The sequence below is a fragment of the Haemaphysalis longicornis genome, unplaced genomic scaffold (genome assembly GCF_048455015.1).
Source record: "Haemaphysalis longicornis isolate Haplotype H1 unplaced genomic scaffold, Haemaphysalis longicornis Haplotype H1 scaffold_3, whole genome shotgun sequence".
Lineage (NCBI taxonomy): Eukaryota > Metazoa > Arthropoda > Arachnida > Ixodida > Ixodidae > Haemaphysalis > Haemaphysalis longicornis.
Window position 1 is genome coordinate 76865323 of NW_027526335.1, and position 21605 is coordinate 76886927.

At 53.2% G+C, this 21605-nt stretch overlaps 2 protein-coding genes across 2 annotated transcripts in view; one reads left to right on the forward strand and one right to left on the reverse strand.

Moving 5' to 3' along the window:
- LOC144174661 (uncharacterized) overlaps nt 1-21605 on the reverse strand; it is a 112278-nt gene that overhangs the window by 50447 nt on the left and 40226 nt on the right. The window lies entirely within an intron of this gene.
- The window catches only part of Ft (cadherin-related tumor suppressor fat), a 105963-nt gene that overhangs the window by 22933 nt on the left and 61425 nt on the right, over nt 1-21605 (forward strand). Inside the window, exons 2-4 of the mRNA XM_077703444.1 lie at nt 9737-11059; nt 13884-14267; nt 15661-16878. Coding sequence (XP_077559570.1) covers nt 9737-11059; nt 13884-14267; nt 15661-16878 — 2925 coding nt within the window. The remainder of the gene's footprint in view (nt 1-9736; nt 11060-13883; nt 14268-15660; nt 16879-21605) is intronic.

Genomic DNA, 21605 nt, shown 5'->3' on the forward strand with positions numbered 1-21605 from the left:
ATGTCGCAGTGTGGTTCTGGTTGTCTGACAGATTTTTGCTGACGAACTGAACACATTTAACCCTCCCTTTGTCCCTCCTTTTCACTCATCCCTCCTGCGTCCACTTTCGCCGAGGTATCGAACTGCTGACAACAAGGGCGACGAGCGTTTGCAAAATTACACTATCATTGGTGGCGCAGAAAAAACAAAGAGCGAGCTCCACTCTTGAGTTTGGTTTCTAAATGCATCTGTGGAAGCTTCTGTAATACATCCCAATTCGTGATAGGTGGAAGCGGTGGGAAAGAAGGAGGAGGTTTATCCCTTTCCGCATCCGTATCACATTTTTCAGGTCGCAGGCGTACATAAACTGAACTGCTGAACGTTCGCGCACTTCAAAGTGCTCTTCGAAGGCTAAAAAATTATTTCTCCTTTTTGACACTACAAGACAGCGCGAAGACGAGGACGGAAGAAGTGACAGACTAGAGCGCTGACGAACAACGGAGAACGATTTATTGTAACGTAGTATTTTGATCACATATACTGCCGCTACTGTAGCATGAAGATCGGAAGGAAGAAGTCGAGACGTCGAAGAGGTTTTAAAGGTTAACTTGTTTACTTTACGGATGACATTGATGACATTTAGCACATACAAACTTGAGACAATTACACTTATTACATAGATGAAAAAGGCAGTCAAAAGATTCAGAGTACTTAACGAAACATGGTTGGCGAGCGAAGGGCTCCCGGCGTCTGGCCCCGACGAACGGCAGCAAGCGGCTCTCCTGGTGTTGCTCTCCGCTCTCCGCTCGCCAGAGGGGCCGCGTTATATTTGCTTTGGGGGGACGCAGTGGGGGAAAAAGCGCATCCTAGCGTGTGCGGACCGGGTGGGAAAAGGCTAAGGCCCACCCGCAGCCAATCAGGAGGACGCTTCTTAGCTCCAATCAGACATGTCCCCGCCAAAGTGAAAAGGACCAAAAACACAGACACAAGGTTTCGACTCGAAAACGCGCGCTTGGAGAATTACGGGCGTAGAGCAAGTAGTGAGACAAAACGCACTAAAGTAGACAGGGGAAAAGGGAAGGTCGTCGGAAGTACACAGCGGCCCGCGTAGGCGCGCAACGGGGGTCGGAGACGCCAGTGCGCGCGGTAATACAAGACGAGGCGAGGGCCCGCTTCCCCCAACAGCCGTCGTCTCCCGGTCGGCCGACGGGCAGATACACGCGCCGGAGCCGATTCTCAGAAATAAGGGCGCCAGGGCCCAGCCGCGTCCGAAGCGCTTTCACACTAACATTTGGGAGGAAGAGCCCCGGCGGCCGCACAGAACTAAAAAACAACCAGAAAACATCAAGGGATCTCCTCTTCGCGACATTATTACGAGGCATTAAATACACGAAAAAACACAAGACGCAAGCATACGTCCGTTTAAAATAGAACTCCAGGTATATAACGCGCTGGAGTTATATCTAATCCTTGAACGGACGCCTTCTTGCGCCCTTTGTTTTTCCGTGTATTTAATGCCTCGTAATCAATCGTTCTCCAGTTGTTCGCCAGCGCTCTAGTTTGTCACTTCTTCCGTTCTCGTCTTCGCGCTGTCTTCTTGTGTTAAATATGCGTACCCAACCAGCCCAACGTCAAGCATGTATCTACTTCACGCGAAGGGTAAGAAAACGGCGCGTGTGTGCGTGTGTGTATGTGTGGGGTGGGGGGGGGGGTACGTTTTAAGGCGAATATGGAATGGCTCATGCCGAGCGTGGTTTATTATACATAACAGAGATGCGACGTAGGAGAACTACTACCATTAACGAAATAGTAACAACACCGACTGAGCGAAAACACGCTGGCTTTTCCGCATCACTTGGATGTTCAGCCATAAAGCACCCTTGAGCGTTGTTTTCCTGAGGTTCCTCTGAGCTGCAGAGAACTCAAACAACAACAACAACAACAACAACAACAACAACAACAACAACAAAAAAACAGAGCGTGCGTAAATTGCCCACGTTGGCATGCGTTTGATGCGATGCTGGATATTTAGCTCGGTGTGAGCGTCCATACGACGTGGGCTGTGTCCGCACTTTCGCGAGCCGCTCCCCGGTGCGGTCAGCAGACAGGACATGGCGTTCCCATACGGCTGTAGTAGACCGGATATCGTTCTGCTCAAGGATCCAGGGTGGTCTGCATAGCCTGAACTCCGGTCGTTAATCACAGATCTCGTTTGCAAGCTGTAGCTGAGCCTTCGCAACGAGGTCAACAAGGGTTAGGAAAGGTAGTATATGGGCAGGCCTTATACAGGATGCAAGCAGCTATTCGGCGATGGGGAGCTTGTTCAACCCCGCGGTTTCATCTAAGCGGGGAGTGAAATACAGTTAATTTGTTTTTTTCACAAGAGTTGACCAAGGTTCGAGTCCTCCATCGAAGCGGACGTTACGTAATCTTCTTTCCGGCTGGGCTAAATGCCGGTAGCCCCGGATACGCGATAAAGAAGTAGGCGCTCCTTGCATAGCAAGAACGGCACTGTGCACCCAATTTGAAGAAATATGTGCAACCCACTCAAAACTAGTCAAAATAGTCAAACCACCGTAACGCATTTATTTTGCCATAAATATAGTTGGTCGTGTCGGAAGTAACCACTTGTCTCAAAATGTTTTTGTCAAAATTTGTACAGTATATTTAAAGTCCCCCTTTAAATAAGCTACAGGTCATTTTTTTTTTAAGTTCTTCAAAGCAGCCTGTGAGTACTTCAAGCAAACTCGCCTTCAGGCAAATTGGCGTGCAACGTTGTAATGTAACGAAGAGCACGGTGTGCGCCTTGTGGGCATTGCCGCTTCAAGTGGGATTCAAAGAACTAAATCGTTGCATCGGCCCATAACTTTCTGCAAGTTCCGTAACCACTGGAAACACGTTTCGAGCTTTCGAAGGCAGTGCAGGTCGAACAAACGAATGAAGATCGAACAAGTTAGTTAATAAATAACCTACTAAGACCCGTCAATTTGTTGTTTCGGTGGTGGGGCCAAATAGAAATGAGGATGGTAGCCAAAACGAGAGAATGAATGAATGAATGAATGAATGAATGAATGAATGAATGAATATAGGAAGGCATGCCAATATGTTGCAGCTTTTGCAGATTTCGACCTCCTGAGAATGGGTGTTGGGAGAGAGCGAGAAAGAGTGTGTGTGTGTGGGCGTGGGTGTGGGTGCGTGCGTGCGTGCGTGCGTGTGCGCGCACCTGTCACCACATTCTGTCTTCTCTCAAGTTCGTTCAAAACAGTTAGAGACCCTGCAACACTTCCGAAAAAAGCTTTCACTGTTTCCTTGGCGTCTGGAAGCGCTACGAAAGCTATAATTATCGCCAGCATGGAGGAGCCTTGCGTGATTTACTCGTCCCAACAGATACGCCTTTCGTTTCTCCTTTGCATTTGTGTCTCATTTTAAAGTGGCTATCCAATGCGTTCATTGCTGCAACTGAAGGAAAGCAGGCAAATAGCCACAACACCGCTGTAATGGCGTAATCCCAGCGGCCGAAGAACGTCAAGACTGGTAAAGGGAGAAAACAAATTTTAAGCCAGTTTCTAAGTTATCTGATGCCATAGAGGAGTAATCTTGGGCTGAGGTACTTTGCGACCCCCTAATCCACGTATCTGACATAATGGTTGACTACATTCTGCAAGCATTTAAGATTTCAAAAAAAAAAAAGTTTGAAAGCGTGTTGCAGGGTCCCTTTAACCACAATACTTTCCGCTTCTATGAAAAGAGAAGAACTAACTCCACAGTTCGTGTTCTCGCACTTAGCAGCTTCGTTTGTCCAAAGTGTCTCTCAGTCGCCGAGAGCGATTGGCTTGTACAGGGTGAACATTCGTACTCTCGCCAATGCCACACACAACGCTTGCATGCCTACGGAGGTGCCCTGAGTGGCATCCAACGAGCCATGCCACGGTACGTTTACTTTACCAAGGCGTCGCTCTTCCCACGGCCTACGGTGTCCTCTATTTGCTCTTCTGCAGCGAGGCTTCGAGCGCCGAGGTATGCACAAGCTTGTTTGGTCTGGGCCGACGGTCGAGAGGATCGAGTTTCGAAGGCGCGTGCTCTTCCGCTCTGGCACGTCTGCAGAGCGAATCCTTCAGTGCGTTCTGTTGGTCTCCGTGACGGAGCAGGCGTTTGCACTTGTACGCTAGATCCCGTGGTCGGCCCTTGTCTCTCTCCCGGGAATGTCTGGACCAAGACAAAAGCTCCCGTTCCGTCTCGCCGCCGTTCTCTTCGGCAAGCTCTCAACCGCCACCATATGCGTTGTATACGGCCCACGCGTGCAGATCGGCAAAAACCAGGCTGTGTAATCTTAGGCTGCAGTCTGGATGCCCTGTAAGTTCCGTCGAAGCCAGCTGCAGACTAGACCCAGTCTTCCTCACGTCTTTCTTATTTCCCGTTTTTCGCGCACACATTTTAGTTTGTACGCGAAAAGTTAAGGGGAGCAGGTGTAAGGATGACAAAAAAAAAAAAAGAATTCCATGTGAGCGCTGCTGTAGGTACGCAACACGTATGTGGGCGGTTGCTGAAAGAAAACATAGCAACACGATCCTCCCTTGGATAATAGTTTGTTCCGTCTTTATCCTATAACCTGGAACGCTAGAACAACTGGAAGGTTGTTCTAGCGTTATTGCACATTTGATGCTCACAGTTTCGGATGTATGCAACACTACAGCGAATAACCTTACCAGTTATATTGTTGCCGCGTCAAGGGCTCCGGGCGGACGTTGATAGCTGGAAGTGAAACGCTTATGACTGACTACACCACTGACGTAGATGACTACACCTCGAATGTAGATGATTAACCCAACTTCCTATACTCGGGATTTATTCACCGTAGTCTTGAGCAAGGGCCCCAGCATAATAGAAGTAGTCGTATTCTCAGAATTAATAAAAGTGCTCTACTACTCACAATACACGCAGTCAACGAACACACTGGGTACAGGCGAAAGTCGTTAAACGTCGGCCCAGTCAGCCCATCTTAATTACACTTGGTGGTCCTCGTTCCGTATAAGACTGAACGAGGGGCCATGGCCGGTGATGAGGGTTGCCAGCCACGTAGTCCACCATCGTTTGCCGCCGTTTACAGGTGAAAAAAAGTACCATTTAGCTGGCACGGATATTTTAAGCGCGTCATTACCGCTAGAAGTCGAAGCTTCAGGCCACGACGCTGTTTTGCCCCAGTGTTGGCCATGCTCTGCTCTGCCTCCAGATTTCCATCCTGAATGCTTTGGATTTCCGTCGGAGTCCATCCACGAGAAAAAAACCGCGCCAAATGTTTGCGAAGGTTTTTGGGTGCGATAGCACATGACGCGAGCCAACCTCGGCAGTTGAGAACAAGAACAGAGCGTTCCTTTTCAGCAAAGGACTGCGGACTTCGGTTCATTGGAGCCGCATCGGTGCCCAGTTATCTTGATACTGTAGCTCTCTCGCACCTTCTTTGCTGCGCTATGCAAGTTTTTTTTTTTTTTTTTTTTTGAGCCTGTCAGGGTGCCTAGGCTGCTTCCAAGCGGAAAATCTGGCTTCTGGAAAATTAAATAAATTGATAAATGAACAGCGCAGATCTACTTTCTACCCTGGGATGTAATTCGCGAATTGGCAGTTCAAAACTGCGTTTTTTTTATATTCTGTTTGCCCATGAGGGCGTTGACGTAAGCAACATAACTCGCGCGCGGCAACTGAAGTCGAATTAGAGAAGTCAACTGAAGACCCCACTGGAAGCGTAAGAAGCATAATTTTGTACACTCGCCCTCAACGCATACCCGAGGAAGAGTGGCGCTCCGACTTGGAGAGCCCCGATCTACTACACCAGCCATGACGCGGCGGAGAGGCTCGGCCTCCCCGTCCCCATGTGGGAGGGGCCCGCAGCGCCAACGCAACGCAGCGCTGCCGTCCTGAACGGCGGCGGTGCTCCTCAGGACCTTCAATAAAGTTAATTGTCTGTCCATGTTTCGTATGGCTCGCCATAGTGTCGTAAACTCGCCAAAAGCCTGGTGTCGTAGACTCGCCACGTCTACAGACTCGCCACGCGACAGAAAAAATGAACAAAAATTGGAATGGCGCATTCTTGCGCTCAGGCCGCAGCCGAGACCCCTCGACCCCATTTTCGCGCTGTCTCGTAAAGCACACTCCCGGTTTGCCTTCGCACGTGGCAGGAGGACGAAAAAAAAAAACAAAGCAAGAGGCGCGGGGCCGAAATGGAGGGGTCCCGGGGAAGGGGAGGCCAAAAATAGTGGGTGTTGCTTAACACGTGTTCGTAGCCTACGGTGCGCGACGGGAGGAGGGAGGGGGAGAGGGGGAAAGAGCGGTGGCTAGAGACACCCTTTTAGCGGAGGGGCCCGCTCGCCGATCGCGGTGGCGTCGGCAGTGCGTGTTTAGGCAATCATGAGATCGCTTTGAATCGCCAATGTCGTGACCGGGGCCGACGAGTGGGCCGAGGGCATGCCGAGTGAAGCGGCCCTGCGAAGCGAGGCAGCGCGCGCACAGGGTAGGAGCCCACGACGTCTACGGCAAGGGAAGGCACGCAGTCTCTGATGAACACCTGTCACTCATCGGCGCGCGGCCGTAGTCGCCGTGGCGCCGCCGGGCCGCTCGCCTGCATGCATCCGCGAAACTGTTTGTGCTCGCGTACCTAATGCATGTACTGCACGCACGCGGTCGTAATAAGCAGGCGTCATTCCTGCATGGCTAAAGCGACGTCACCTCCGCGACCAGGAGAGGCCTTGGGACTCTTCGCCCGTTCCTTTCTTACTCCCTACGCGGTGACGTTTGCCCAGATCGGGAAGCCAAATGACGCAACTACGAAACTCAATGTGCGACGTTCTCCCTCTCGGTGTTTGAGGTGATGGCAGCCTCGCCGTGGGCGCATTTCTATAGCGCGTTTGCATACTGTAACTGCGTTTTCGCGGCGAACACTTGCGGCACGCGTGCGCAGTGCGGAATCCGTGTCATGGCGCTGTAGCGCTTTATTTTGCCGAATACGCGGCGGCACTAGCTTTTCGCAAAGGAATTTCTTCGATTGGCGCCTCGCTTGTGGCGCTTGTGTGTGCGCGGTGAATACGTGATGCGCGTTAGGCTGCGCTTGCAGGTGCGGGAAATGAGCTTGTTCAGCCCAGATGTGTTACCGCCCAGGAAAGAAAGAAATAAAGGGAAGAAACGAGTTATGGAGGTGCCGTTATAGCGAAATGAATTACCAGCCAAGAGGTCATCAGGCTGTACCTCATATTTGCTCTCCGACAACGTGCGGCTCTCAAGGATTACACTCAGCAACTCTTGCAACAAAATTGGCACGCGGCTTGTGATCGCATGGAGAGAGAGATCGGGATGGCTAAGACATGGCGGATCGTGCGTTGTCTAATAGACCCTGACAAAAATAAGACCACGCAACGACACAATCTAAACGTTGACCTTCACAAATTTAACGGAACCAATAAACTTCTTCAGTCCCTTCAGGATCGCTACATTGCCCCTTCGGCTACCGAAACACTCCCCCCTAATCGGGCAGGGACAACACCACCCTCGACAGCCCCATCACCTTAAGCAAAGTGCGGGACGCTATTGCGGCCCTTCGGATCCGCTCAGCACCGAGACCGGATGGCATAACAAATAAGATACTGCGCAACCTAGATGACGACTCCATCGAAACTCTCACGCGCTATTTTAACGTGTGTTGGGACGCGGGCCACGTGCCAGCTCATTGGAAAACAGCCAACGTCACCACCATCCCTAAACCCGACAAAAAGCTCCAAATTGAAAACCTTCGCCCAATACCCCTCAGCTCGCGTGTAGGGAAACTCCTGGAACATGTCATCCTAAACAGGATCAACGCCTACATGAAAAAAAAAAATTATACTCTCACACCATGAAGACTTTCCGCCCCAAACTCTCGACACAAGATGTCATGCTTCGGCTGAAACACGACGCTCCTCGTCAATACCCGTGCCGTCCTCGGGCTCGATCTCGTTAAAGCCTTCGATAACTTCAAACATTCGGCAATCCTAGAAAACATCAAAGCCTTCGGGTCGGCAAGAGGGAGTACAACTACATTCGCGACTTTCTCACCGATCGAACAGCAACTATCACGATCGGCGGACTTAAATCTGGCAAAATTCACCTAGGCAGTAGGGGAACCCCACAGGGCTCGGTTCTTTCCCCCTTCTTAACCTAATCTCCTCAATAACATACTAGAGCTCCAGCATAGTATTTACGCCGACGATGTAACACTGGGGGTTTGCGGCGGTAGTGACGGTCACATTGAGGACACTTTCCAGGAACCCATAAACACAGTCGAAAAATATGTTTCACTCCAGGGCGTCAGCTGCTCACCCGAAAAATCAGAGCTGCTTTTCTACCATCCCACTAATAGAGAGAGAAAATCTACTTCCACTTCCCCTTCAGTCCAACTTTTTGCCGCTGGCTCACGCCACATTCCCATCGTCTCGAGTATTCGCGTTCTGGGACTCTGAATACAAGCGAATGAACATGATTCCGAAACATTGCTAGCTCTCGAAAAAATTGTGCGCCAACAGCTGCAGGCTAATATCCAGGATAGCTAGACGCAACCACGGAATGGAAGAACCTAGCCTCCTACGCATCGTACAGGCCTTTGTAGTAAGTCGGGTGGCGTACGCCACTCCGTACCCCATAATTCCATAATTAGCGCTAAAATATTTTATTCTTGCGACAAGCCCACCGACTCTATCGGAGGACTTTCCTCTGGTGGCTATAAAAGCAAAAAGAACAGATGTATTTCCAAATAAGTATTTGCTTGCTGCCCCAATGCATCCCGTTGGTTTTCTTGCTAAATTCATTTGATGGTCAAGTGTGACTTGTGCGTGTTTTATGTGTCTGTGTGTCACGCTGCGCTCTCGGCCCATCCACACCGTCACGCGTAGCTTTGCTGCCCACACCCTTATTTTAGGCTGTTGAGCCACCTTACACCTTTTTGGGAGGGGGGGGGGGGTGAACACCCTTTTTTCATCCTTACACCCTTTTTCAGCCAAAACACCTTTTAAAGGTGCCCGCCATGGGACAAGATTCTTACACCCTTTTTCGGCCAAAAAGGGTGTAAGAAAGTTTATTGTGCAGGGCGCTGCTCCCCCGAGTGTCATAAATGCCAGGAACGAGCGGACCTCGCCCACATGTTATGGCAATGTCCGCAGGCGATGACGGTTGACCGCACAATCCCTAACAGTGAGCAGTGGGAGACTGTACTGCTCAATTTATCGCACGGAAGATCAACTCTGGGCCTTCCAGCTGGCTGAGGACGCTCCCAGAGCCCAAGGGCTCACGGCCGACGACTTAGTATCACAGTTGGCAAACTGAATAAAGTTTATTCTCTCTCTTTCTCTCAAGGATTACCAGCGGTGCGTTATCACCACAGCATGCCAACTGAGTATATTATGTGCAGGGTTTCGAAGTTTTCTCGACAGCCGTCTATTTTATTGCTGGACTAAGCACCTCCTGCGAGACTGTATACCTGGACTTGCGCCGCATGTGCAGCGTGCATACCCGTAATTAAAAACTGTGTCTGCGGATGTTGATGGCATGCACAGCGGACAACAAATGTTTCGGACTTCGTCACTATTTATAAAATAACCTGTCGTGTGCGTGTTGCCAGAATCCTTGCCGGTCAAGCCGCTAAAAGTGTCTTCTACCGTCTATATGCACAGTTGGCAGGAGGCCTTCCCTGCCTGCCACCGACATTTCTAAGTGGCGAACCAATCCTTGTTTCGTGCAGGTGGCGGCCAGGCACCCCAACAGCCACGGCAGCGACGGCCAGGACACGGCGCTGGTGGTGGTCTTCCTGCGGGAAGCCGGCCGCACGGCCCCGCTGCGCTTCCAGGCGCCCGCCGGGGGCTACAGCTTCGCCGTCGAGGAGGACGGCTCGCAGCCCGTGCTGGGTCGCGAACTGGGCCGTGTCTCCCTGGTGCGCTCCGACCAGGTGGACCGTGCGCGCTTCTCCATCGTGGACGGTGACCCGTTCGGCTGGTTCCGCGTCGACCCGCTCACGGGCGTCCTCAGCACCGCCGCGCCCCTGGACCGTGAGCGGGCCGACCGGCTCGACCTCGGCGTGGTGGCCAACACCTTGTCTTTCTTCGCTCGAACCAGCGTCTCGGTCACGCTGGGAGACGTCAACGACAACGCGCCCCGCTTCACTAAGCCCCTGGTGCGCCTGGGTGTTCCCGAGAGCTGGCCGCCCGGTCTGGAACTGTACGTGCCTGACGCAAGCGACGCCGACGCCGGTGTCAACGCCGAACTCGAGTATGGCCTGGGCTCTGGGCCCGCGGGTCTGTTTGCCGTTGATTCAAGTACGGGCATTCTGCGGATCCTCCAGCCGGTGAGGCTGCAGGCCGGGAAGGAGTTCACCCTCGAGCTAACCGTCAGCGACCGCGGCCAGCCCCGGCTGACGTCGCGACAGAAGCTGCTCGTGGCAGTGCAGGACGTGAACGACCACACACCAACCTTCGAGAGGCCGTCGTACGAGACGTCGCTGCTCGAGCTGACCAGCGTGAACGAGCGGTTCTTTACGCTGCGCGCTTGGGACGCCGACCATGGCGACAACGGGCGCGTCTCCTACGAGATCTCCGAGGGCAACGACGAGGGTCGTTTCGGCGTGTTTCCCGACGGTGCCGTGTACGTGAAGAAGGCGCTGGACCGCGAGTGGCGCGACCTGTACGCGCTGACAGTGGTGGCGCGGGACCACGGCAAGCCACCGCGCTCGTCCGCCGTCTCGCTGCTGGTGCACGTGCTCGACGAGAACGACAACGCGCCGGCCTTCGACAACGCCACGTTCGTGTTCTCGCTGGCGGAGAACGAACCCCCAGACACGCACGTCGGCAAGCTGACGGCCGAAGACGGTGACCGGGGCCGCAACGCCGAGCTCACTTTCTCGCTGGCGTCCAACGAGAACGACTTTGTCGTCGACCCCAGGACGGGCTTCGTGCGCTCGCTGCGGTACTTCGACCGGGAGAAGCTGGTCTCGCTGACGGGACACGACTCGATGACGATGGACGCCGTGGTGCTCGACTCGGGAATCACCAGGCTGCGCGGCGAAGCGAAGGTGAGCTCCGTCCGCCAGGACTCGGGGGTTCAGGTCCGCGTGCAAGCCGCGCATGCGCGCCGACTATTCCGTGGAGACGAAATAGCGCACGCACTGCTGGATTTGCTACGTTTTCAAAACGAGTCATTCTTCTAATTAATAAGGAGTGCATGGTGTAATTACCGACGTTAACACAAATATATTCTGACAGGCAGAATACGCGTCTCTGCTAATAGGCAAGCACTCCGGAGAACAACGAGGCCCATTTTAACTGCATGCTTTTAGCGGTCTACGCTCTTCAAGAAAAATCAGTGACATCACGTATGGTATCTTTTAAACCTCTCAACATCACTTACAGCTGTAAAGTTAATGTGGTGTGTTATAGAGATGAGGTAAGCTGATTGAACGAACTCGATTGGGTATGCCTTTGTTCCCTTACAGTCACACGTTGTGCAGGCACGTAAAACAGCAGTACTTCTCTGCTTTGCGATAGTATTGGCTTGCTGCTAATGCAGTGACGATGCGATGCTGCCGGATCCTCCTACTGTAATTCGACGAGTACGAACTCACTTCAGGGACGCTTTCGAAAAAGTATACTGTGTGGCATTTCCATAAGGACATCGGGAAGCTTGAAGTCCGCGCACGGATAAGCAAGCATACGCCGAGATCCGTGCACCTCACGACAGGGAGGGAACAAAGACATCACGGTATAAGGCGGCCTCCGTATACGGCGGCCAACAGGTGAAACCGCACAAAAGGTGGATGCAATGTTGCACGAGATGGGCGACCATATACTTCTCCGTTGGCTCGCCGAGAGGGCAGAATGGCGAAACCGCCGCGCCTTCTTTGGCGAGGCAGCAGGCAGCCCCGCCGCCGACGGTTCATGGACCGCTCTTCCGAAGGGGCAGGACAGGGTACGCGGTCCCACTGCGGTCGTGACGGGCGCACGAGCGTCAACGCCCGTTCCAAATTGTCTTGCGCACGGGATGTGCGCGGCGGCAAACCTACGCAGTGCGCGCGCCGGCGATTTCGCGTCGTCTCCTCGACCCGCCGGCGGCTTTCGTGCGCTGCCGGCAGTGCGGCCGCGTATAGACAGACGCGCATGATGCGGCGCAGAAGACGACGCTCTGTGCGCCGGTATGGCCCGGCTCCTCTTTTTCCGCGGCTCTAATGATACCCTTTCAGTGTACGTGATAGGCGGGAGGCCGAAAAAAAAAATATCAGGGGCCGAGAGAATCACATGCGCGGAAGAAAATTGGCAGGTCCCTAGCGCTGTCACTCGTTGTTCGGGCCAAACAAAAGGAAGAGAAAAGAAATAAAGGAGGAGGAGGAGGAGGAAGATGAAGAAAGGGGATGTCATCTAATAGCGTTCTCTGCTTGCTTTGTGAGCCTTAAACAGTCACTTCTGTAGACGTTTCTTCCACGGCGATTTCCGCGCGCCGAGTCGTCCGTCTGTTTGCTTGACCTTTTTCTTCTTCGTTTGTCTCAGTTCTAATGGTTTGCGGTCGTTATGTGAGGTCTGTCTGCCGCGTTTCGTTTAATGCATGGCTGCGCTAATGGGCTTGCGGGGCGACCGTCTCCGGGACTTGTTTCCTGTCACGTATACGGGTGGTTTTTGCCGATGCGCGAGGGAGGCGAACCCGCGTCGCGGCAATGGCACCTGAGAAGCAGCGAACGGTGGCTGCGTGTGATCCGTGACCTCCAGAGGTCGTGGGTGGTCCGTCTCGGGAGACCCCTAGCTGTCGTTGTACCTTTTGTCGTCTGCCTCTCCCGGCATCGTTGTGGCTTTTAACCGTGATGGGAATGAGCCGTTCGTAATAGCATTTTGCTTTAGTAACTACTTAAACAGCAGCAAAACGTAGGTATGCTTACTGGTAGTACCGGTAGTATAAATTATAGTAGTAATAGCGGAATGCTGATGCAGCGTTCAGCTGAATATTGCCGTACAGTTCCCTACAAAAATACCACTCTATTTAACTCAAAAACTACCATCCGCTCCTCCTTTAGTCACTTATTCTTTTCACCGTTCCCCAGCACGGCTTCAGGCCAACTTTATATGAAATAAACGTATTTCAATCAATAAATTCATCATTTAATCAATCAGGCTTTTTTTATTTCACTGGTGCAGGCTTGTTTGTAAAACACCACGCTTGCTAACATTCCAAGCCCTCTGCCAGAAGAATCTCCAATAATCGAAGAACGAAAGAGAGAGCTTCAACCAAAGACTAATTATTACACGGCCTTTGTAAGCTCGAGGGTCCCGAACATAGTTAATATGTGCTACGCAGCCAAATTGCAAGGCCAATGGGGAAGGTCGTTCATATCCAATTTGCCTTCTATCCGTTAAAAAAACCGCACAGGACACAAAATCTTGTAGATCCCTCGGTACCTTGTTCATGACCTACACCCTTTAGCCTAACAAGTTATTGTTCACATCGGTCCGTGTAAAGTCCAGCAACAGATTTACAGATAGCGTCTCCGGATAGTGTACGGATAGTTAGCGATAGTTAGTGATGCACACCCATGATGAAAAGTTTACGGAGTGCACGAAAGCAGCAATATTGGGTTATTTCTCTGCCGCGCGGATGCCCGGGGTACTATGTGCCGTATTTTTCATTACTTCACCAACTATACGACATCTCGCACGCACACGGCAGTTTGTCGGGCTGTTACCGGAAGAGAAATAACCCAAAATTGCCATTTTCCTGGTCCGTAAACTTTTGATCGTGACTCTACGTATAGTGCCTCCTATCCTGCAGCGGTGTCTCATCCTGTACCGTCCTTAGGAGCGGCGCCGTAACACAGCCTCCCCTCCTTCCACACTCCCCTTGTTCTGCTACCGCAGGTGGTTGTGCGCATCACGGACGTGAACGACAACGCGCCGGTGTTCTCGCGGTCCTCGTACCGGGCCAGCGTGTCCGAGGCCGCGGCGCCGGGCACCACGGTGGCGCGCGTGAGCGCCACGGACGCCGACGAGGGCCGCAACGGCGACCTGCTGTACGCCATCGCGGCGGGCAACGAGGCCGGCGCGTTCGCCGTGGAGGAGAGCTCGGGCCAGCTCAGCCTGGCGGCCTCGCTGGACCGGGAGACCGCGGGATCCTACCTACTGCTCGTCATCGCCCGGGACACGGGCGCCGAGGTGCAGCACACGGCCACGGCCACGGTGCTGGTGCAGGTGCTGGACGAGAACGACAACGCCCCGGAGTTCGCCCAGGGCGCTGCTCTCAGGGTGAGGGGCCCCACCCGGCCGCTCTTCTCCTGCCCTCCTGTACATAGGTCACGCGCGTAGCGTTTCTGAGTTGCGCCACTGCCGCGATCTGAACGGAAAGCTGGTGCATTTCTAAAGTGAATACTCCTTCGCGGAGGCGCATGTCCGCTCTTTCGAAAATATCGGCGCCGATTTCCGAAACTTCCGCTTCGACCTTCGTCAAAGCCTATGTAGATGGGTGAATCTGGATCAGCGGAGCCCGAAGGGACTAGTATTTGCGCATATTATCTCGAATAAGTGTGCGTCAGTAGCACAGAACACCCTCGTTCATTTGTCGTCAACTCGGATCTGTTCTCGTCTTGTCAGAAACGGCAGCCTCGGCTTGTCACAGGCTGGGGGCTGGGGCGGGGAACATCTGCATGTGCGCATGCGGGGCTGCGGCATCCCGACGCCAGCCACGCGGGCGCTTCAGGAGCCGGGAGGGTGATGGCAAGATGCGGATACATATATATATATATATACGCCATGCGGTGGCAGGGTTCATTTCATAAATTGTATCTTTAAGGACCTGAAGCTTACGTAAGAGAAATGCAGTACGGAGTAAGTGCGATGTTAAGTTCAAAAAAAGAAACAAATGCAGGAAACAAGAAACTAGAAATCGAAACGCTGCGAAAAAGTTGTTGAATAGGGACAACTACAAATTTATATTTATGAGGAATAAACGTGAAGTAGCTAAACTACTAGTCCTGTGGGGGTTTCTAGAAAAAATGTTTGTTAGACTTGGTCGGAGTGATTTGCGATCGGAGCAGAATTCGGAGTCATCCGGTGGGACATGGAGAAAAAAAAAATTGTAAGGTGATAAATGCCGACATCTGGCCATTGATAACGACAATGGGTCTGCTGTGATTAAGGGTGATTGAACGGGATCACACGTCATGGTGACCGAGCAAATTTGTTGGTGGTCGGCCATTTTAGCGCAGGACGGCGCTATACGCGCACTGTTTTCTTGTTAATGTCCGACTGCTGGCTAGAATAGTCCAGGGCACGATTGCCCATGAAGGGCTATTTGGTAAGGTGTGCTTCCGCACAAAGCCAAAAAATGCTGAGATAATTTTGCCGTTTAAGACGCATGTTTAGTGAGTGATTTATATTTAGCGAGGGCAGATTATTGAATGAAAAGTATCAATTTGCCGCCACCAATGATTTGTCGCATCTCTAGTTGTGGCGTTTGCATTTATGCTAATGTACCTGGTTAGTATAGATGCGTGTTAGTGAATGTAGGGACACATGAGAGAACGAAATGAACGGCCGCTGTTATGTTTGCGCGGCATTTCTTTGACCCTACTGGTATTTGTTGTACTCAGAGGCGATAGTTACACTACTTAACGGAGCACGGTTTCCTGCTTTCACACAGGCGGACGTACCGGAAACCACGCCGATCGGCTACGAGCTGCACCGCTTCTCGGCGACCGACCGCGACTTAGGCCTAAACGGGGAAGTTTCGTTTTCCATCGCGTCGGGAAACGTGAAGGAGGCCTTCAAGGTGGACGCCGTCACGGGCGCCCTGTACCTGGACCGGCCGCTGGATTTCGAGCAGCAGAGCGTGTACCAGCTCAACGTGACCGCCAGTGACGGCGGCTCACCGCGTCAGGCAGTGTCCGTGGGCTTCACTGTGCGCGTGCTCGACGTGAACGACAACCCGCCTCAGTTCGCCAACGTGGCCATCGTTCGCCAGATCGAGGAAGGCCTTCCACTGCACACCCCGGTGGTGACGGTCACGGCGGTGGACCGCGACGCGGGCGCCAACGGCAAGCTCACGTACGCCATCACGTCGCAGGAGCCACCAGGCGCGCACTTCGGCGTGCGCCAGGACTCCGGCGTCGTCTTCACGGCGGCCGACATAGACCGCGAGTTCAGCGACACCTTCCGGCTAACGTTAACGGCAACGGACCAGGGCACACCGAGCCTGTCCTCGCACAAGACGGTCACCATCATCGTGGAAGACGTCAACGACAACGCGCCCGCTTTCGTCTCGGTCGACGCCGGCATCCTGCCAGAGGACTCCGAGAAGGGCTACGTCGTAATGACGCTGGAAGCCGTGGATGCCGACGCCAACGCCAACGGACAGGTGACCTACGAACTCGTGGACGGCGACAGGAGCCTGTTCGCCGTCGACCGCGTCACGGGCGAGCTGTCCCTTCTGCGGGCGGTGAGCCGGCCGGCAGTGTCGTACTCGCTGGCGGTCCAGGCGTCGGACCAAGCGGTGCCGTCGCAGCGCAAGTCGTCGCGCGTCCAGCTTACCGTGCTGGGGGCCAACAAGCGTTCCCAGCCCCTGCCAGCCTTCTCGGCGCCGCACTACTCGGCCACGGTGCCGGAGAACCAGCCCGCCGGCACCAGCGTTCTGGCGGCCAGGGCGCAGGGCACGCCGCAGGGACGCGTCCAGTACTTCCTGACGTCGGTGCGCGCGGCTGGCTCCGGCGCGCTGGCCGGACGCCGGTTCGCCGTGCATCGCGACTCCGGCCTCGTCACCACGGCGGCTCCCCTGGACAGGGAGGCCGGCAGCGACGTCTTCCAGCTGGAACTACTCGCCGTGGACGCCGCTGCCAAGGTGCCCAGGACGGCCAAGGCCTCGGTGAGTGAAACCAACAGTTAATGGTCTCTCGAGGCAAGAGGCGCTATCAGTGTCCAGCGGCACTTACGACCGTTTTGACAACGCTCAACTCATTTAATCCCTTATCGGGCACTTGCGGCGCCGAAAAAACAACAACAAGAAAGTAAGAAAAAAGTAATGAAACCAGTTTAGCTTCCAGGTTTATCCGTAGAAAAGCAGCGGCTTTGATTACATGCCCCTTTCTTGCTTGAAAGGAAATAGAATACCTACTTTGTGACTTGCATAAAAAAACGTTTGGCTAAAGTTATGAACGGCGCGCTAACAGCATATGGGCATCCCCTTAAACAGCTAAGTGCGTGGATCGACAGTGCGTTATATCTGTTAATAATCACTCGCCTCTACAGTTTCCAGTGCTTGAAAAACCCACACTAAACGTAGTTAGCTTTCCATACGTCAATTGCTGACCTTTAACCGTAGGCAGGTCAGCTCTAAGTCTTGAGGCTTTTGGTGCGAGTTGGCTGGCCTTGCACCCGGAGATGGACGCCACCGTGAACACTAAGGACTCCAGTGGTCAGTGCCGGATCAACGTGGAGCACACGCCCATTTTGAGTTGCATGGGAAGAAGAAGCGTGTCAATTGTGGCTCAGCGTGCGGCCTAGACTGCGCGGGAGCCAAGCTGAACACCTGTGACCCATTTTGTTACACACCCTAGTACCTCGGTGCCGCTCTGTAGAGCCATGTCGGCTCAAGAAAAGTAGCACGATGATGGATGGGCCATCTTAATTATTGCGAGTAGGCCTATCATGCTATCGGCTCGCTAACAATTCCTCCAAGCTACGGCCGTGATTTGTTGGAAGTTTTTTTTTTTTTTTGTTATGTTTTATATTCGTGTGAGTGACAAAAACAGAAGCGCTAGTCTTCCTTCCCGATACTTCTTGGATACTACTTCCTGATCCTGTTCCTACTGGGAGCGGAGACATTTCGCTTCGCTAATGCTCCCATCTTTCTCGTTATCCAGATCGTTATCAGTGAACGGATCGTTTTGTTAACAATGGTCGAGAAACTAGGACGTGATGTGCGAGGGATAAAGACCGCACGTTCTCCCGTCAGTAATTAGGCAACCGAGCCCTGTAGTGACAGTGAGACGCTCGAAGCCGATAGCGGCCGAAGAAGAATACAGCACTCAAACCGCAGCCAGTGATCGGCTAGAACAACCGCCTCGTACTTTCGACGCCATGTTTAGGTCAAAAAGGCCGGGTGATCGCCGCTAGGAGGCCGTGCAGTACGGCACCTTCGTGCCAACGCGAGTGTCGGGACTGTCACCGCAGGACCAAAGTGAATAGTGCCGCTCAAAGCGCGCTTCATGCCCGAGCTTCTTCCCGTGCTTCAGGTGAACGCGTCCCTTCCACCCCCCGTGCGACAGTCCCACTGAATGCCGGCTCCACACGGCGCGTCCATAAACTCAACTTGGCCGTGCCGTCAGCCACGGCCTCGAGCTGGGAAGTCGGGTGCAGATTTATTGGCCGCTGAAGACGTTTACTGCCGGCGTAAAAGCAACGACGGGGGCATGCCTTCCTGCCCCCTGCAGGCGCGGAGGCCTTTGTTGTTGCTGTTGGCCCGGCCACACCTGCGAAAGCAGCAGCAGCAGCAGCAGTGCAGGCAGCTCAATCGCGTATTTTGTCGCTCGCACAATGCACCGCGGCGCGTTTTGTTTCCCCCAGGTCTGTTCCTCTTCTGCCTCTTCCTCGGCCCCAGGGGTGTGCAGGTGCGTCGTATACCTGCCGGCAGCGCTTTGACTGCGCACTTCCGTGCAGCGCACTGCTCGTATACCGCCAGTGGGGAAAGCGAGGATAGTCGAGTGCCGTCCTCATCCGCTACCGCCGGGGTCGTGTAGTGTTTTACTGCGATCGGATGGCAGCGCAAGATCCTCGCGACTACCTGCGAGTGTTTGGGAATATTGGCAGTAAATGAGAGTGCTGGTCCTAATTCCGATACGCATCTTGCATGCGACAGCGGTGAATGGAGCGCACGACGCATGCACTTCCAGGTTATTGTAATGTGGACCTTGCTAGCTCATGTCTCTGATAGAACCTGCTGAAGATGACAGAAATCGCGGGTAGTTTGCTGGCGAAAAGACGTACCTAATCTTCATACTGCAAAGGCTGCGTGCCTAGTGGTGGACCGAGGAATCAGGGATTTTAGACGTGCATCGTGTCCCTTGGACAGTTTGAAATTGAAGCAAGGCCTGTAGCTCTGGTTTTTTTTCGAAATCCGAAAGGACCTGCATCTTGAAATGTTGCAAGCGTAAGCAGGAATTTCGCCCTGCTGCCGTTCCACAGCTTTCTGCGCAGGTGTCTACAACCGACCAGCGTGCTCTCAGGCGGCGCGCGGTCACCATCTGCGGGTGTCTGCGCAGCAGACCATCGCTAGCATAGGTGGACAAGCATTCTAACAATGTTCAGCATCGACTCTGCTGCGCCCAACTTGGGACGCAAACCAATGCCGCACCACGTTCGATGCTGTACGCCGTCGCATAGGACTTTAGTACCGCATGTAGATGGGGTTCTGTCGATGCCGCCTTTAGGTGAAAACGCCTCGAAGCATTGTTTCGTTTTTCCTTATTAGCTGAAGAATCCAACCCCGTGGTGAGGACGTGTTTTCTTATTCCGGCCTCCGAGAAGCGTGGGATTTGTGCGGAGGAGCTGTGTGGAGTGGTGATGACCATACGTTTCGGGGCGGCCTTACGCTGCCTCGAAGGTGGCAGCTCCCCACGGGGGGAGGCACTTGGATCCTGCTACGGGCCGCCGCCGGCGTCATATTTTTGCTGCTGTTTGACTCCCGTCGTGTCGTCCGTATACCGCGCTATGGTGGGCTTCCCTCTCTCTCGCTCGGATGCCTTTCCCAGACAGCGAGGAAACGCCTTTTCTGTGGACCTTTTATGCTCGTCTTTCTTCTCGTGCTGGGCGCGCATTCACCGGTTCCTCGAGCTGTGGTTTTGGATTGCGAGATTTTAAGGGCGTTGTCTTGGCTGGAGCGCCCTTTTGTGTCGACTGTTTTGTGACGACCTTCGTCGTGAACGTGGTGCAGTTGAGAACGCGGTTTAGAAGATGGCATTACTTCGACTTGGAAATTGCCATCCCTTGGCTGTGTTTTTGTTACAGAGAAAGTCAAAGATCATTAAGTGGTATAAATTGATCTGTATTCCTCCTTTAAGGCGTGCCTCATAGCTTAGGTGCAGCTTGAGTGCAGAAGACCCATTAAATGCCACAGCAGGCCGAATTCTTACGAGAATAGCTTGGCATGTCTACATTCAGAGGTCCTGGCGGGGCGACAACTTCATTTTAAAGGCAGCTGGACAGATATTTACTCCTGCCGGCAGAATCTAAATTGGGCAGAAGCCGCCTTTTTTTTTTTTTTAATTCGAGGCCGTGGAATACGTATTCTGCATCTGGACACGGGAGGCGATAAATATCCAAGCCGCACCAGGATCGCATGGCCACCATTAGTGAATTGGAGTCGTTGGGGTTGTGAAGTGCGTTGCGCCTCACAGAGCTCTTCCCATGTACTACAGTAGAACGGACAATTGGGCTAGTTTTTTTTTTTTTTTTTTCTTATTTCGTCCCTGTTGTGTGAGCGCTTCCACCTTCAAGATGAGCTCTTCCCATGTGTTGTGTAAGCCCAGCTGTAACAGCTTGGCGTTCGATGTGTATGTAGGAAGTCCGAGGGCCGTCTTGTAGGTTTGTCGGATAAGAATATTTAGCTTGCGCCGTTCGGCTGGCTTGAGGGCAAGGTAAGGCGTGCCGTACGTAACGCGACTTATGAGCAAGGCTTCAAATTAAGAAACACATCCGCGTTACTCCAGTCCCTCGCAATATGAACCCTACCTATAACATTGGACGACGAATGGCCCGCGCCAACTATTTTCAGGCACAATATCAACATCAAAGGGATGTACTATACACAGATGCCTCTCTCTACGTAACCAAAAACGCCTATGCGTAAGGGCTGAGTAATGAACGTCACATCGTAGCCACAGCCGCTGCCCTCACCACGGACACCGCCATAGACAAGGAAGCAGCAATAGCCATGGCAGCCACCACAACACAGAGCGACTACCTGACCATACTGACGGATTCACAAGAAGCTTGTCGCAACTTCCTGCGAGGCACTCTCTCTCCAGCAGCCCTCTACATTCTCAAAAATAAGACTCACCTACCTGACCTCTGCATTATCTGGGCGCCAAGTCATTCAGGCATAGTCGGAAATGAAGCGTCACATACCACGGCTCGATAATCAGTACACCGGGCCATTGAGGACAGACACAACCCTATGCCAACCACCCCCACCCACTACATGCCCCAACCCCTACTAACATCCAATGACATAGCCCGCCAACAGTTTCCTCCCCCACATAAGCAACTCATCAAGGAGGAAGGAGTCGTACTTCACCAGCTCAAAACTAACACGTTCCCCCACAACACGCACTGGCGCAAAATATTCCCCATCCAACACTCACCTCAATGCATCTTCTGCCCCACATCTGGAACACTATGCCACATAGTGTGGGAATGCCCAAACGCCCCAGATCTTCCTCCCAATTCCAACCCTGCCTCTCCATAGTGGGCGGCGGCGCTGACCAGCTCCGACCCCTGCTCCCAGCTCCGGCTGGTGAATAGGGCATGGAAGGCCGGCTGCAGCCGGGGAGTCCTGAACTGAGGACACCCCTCACTGGTGCGGAGTGACCTCAA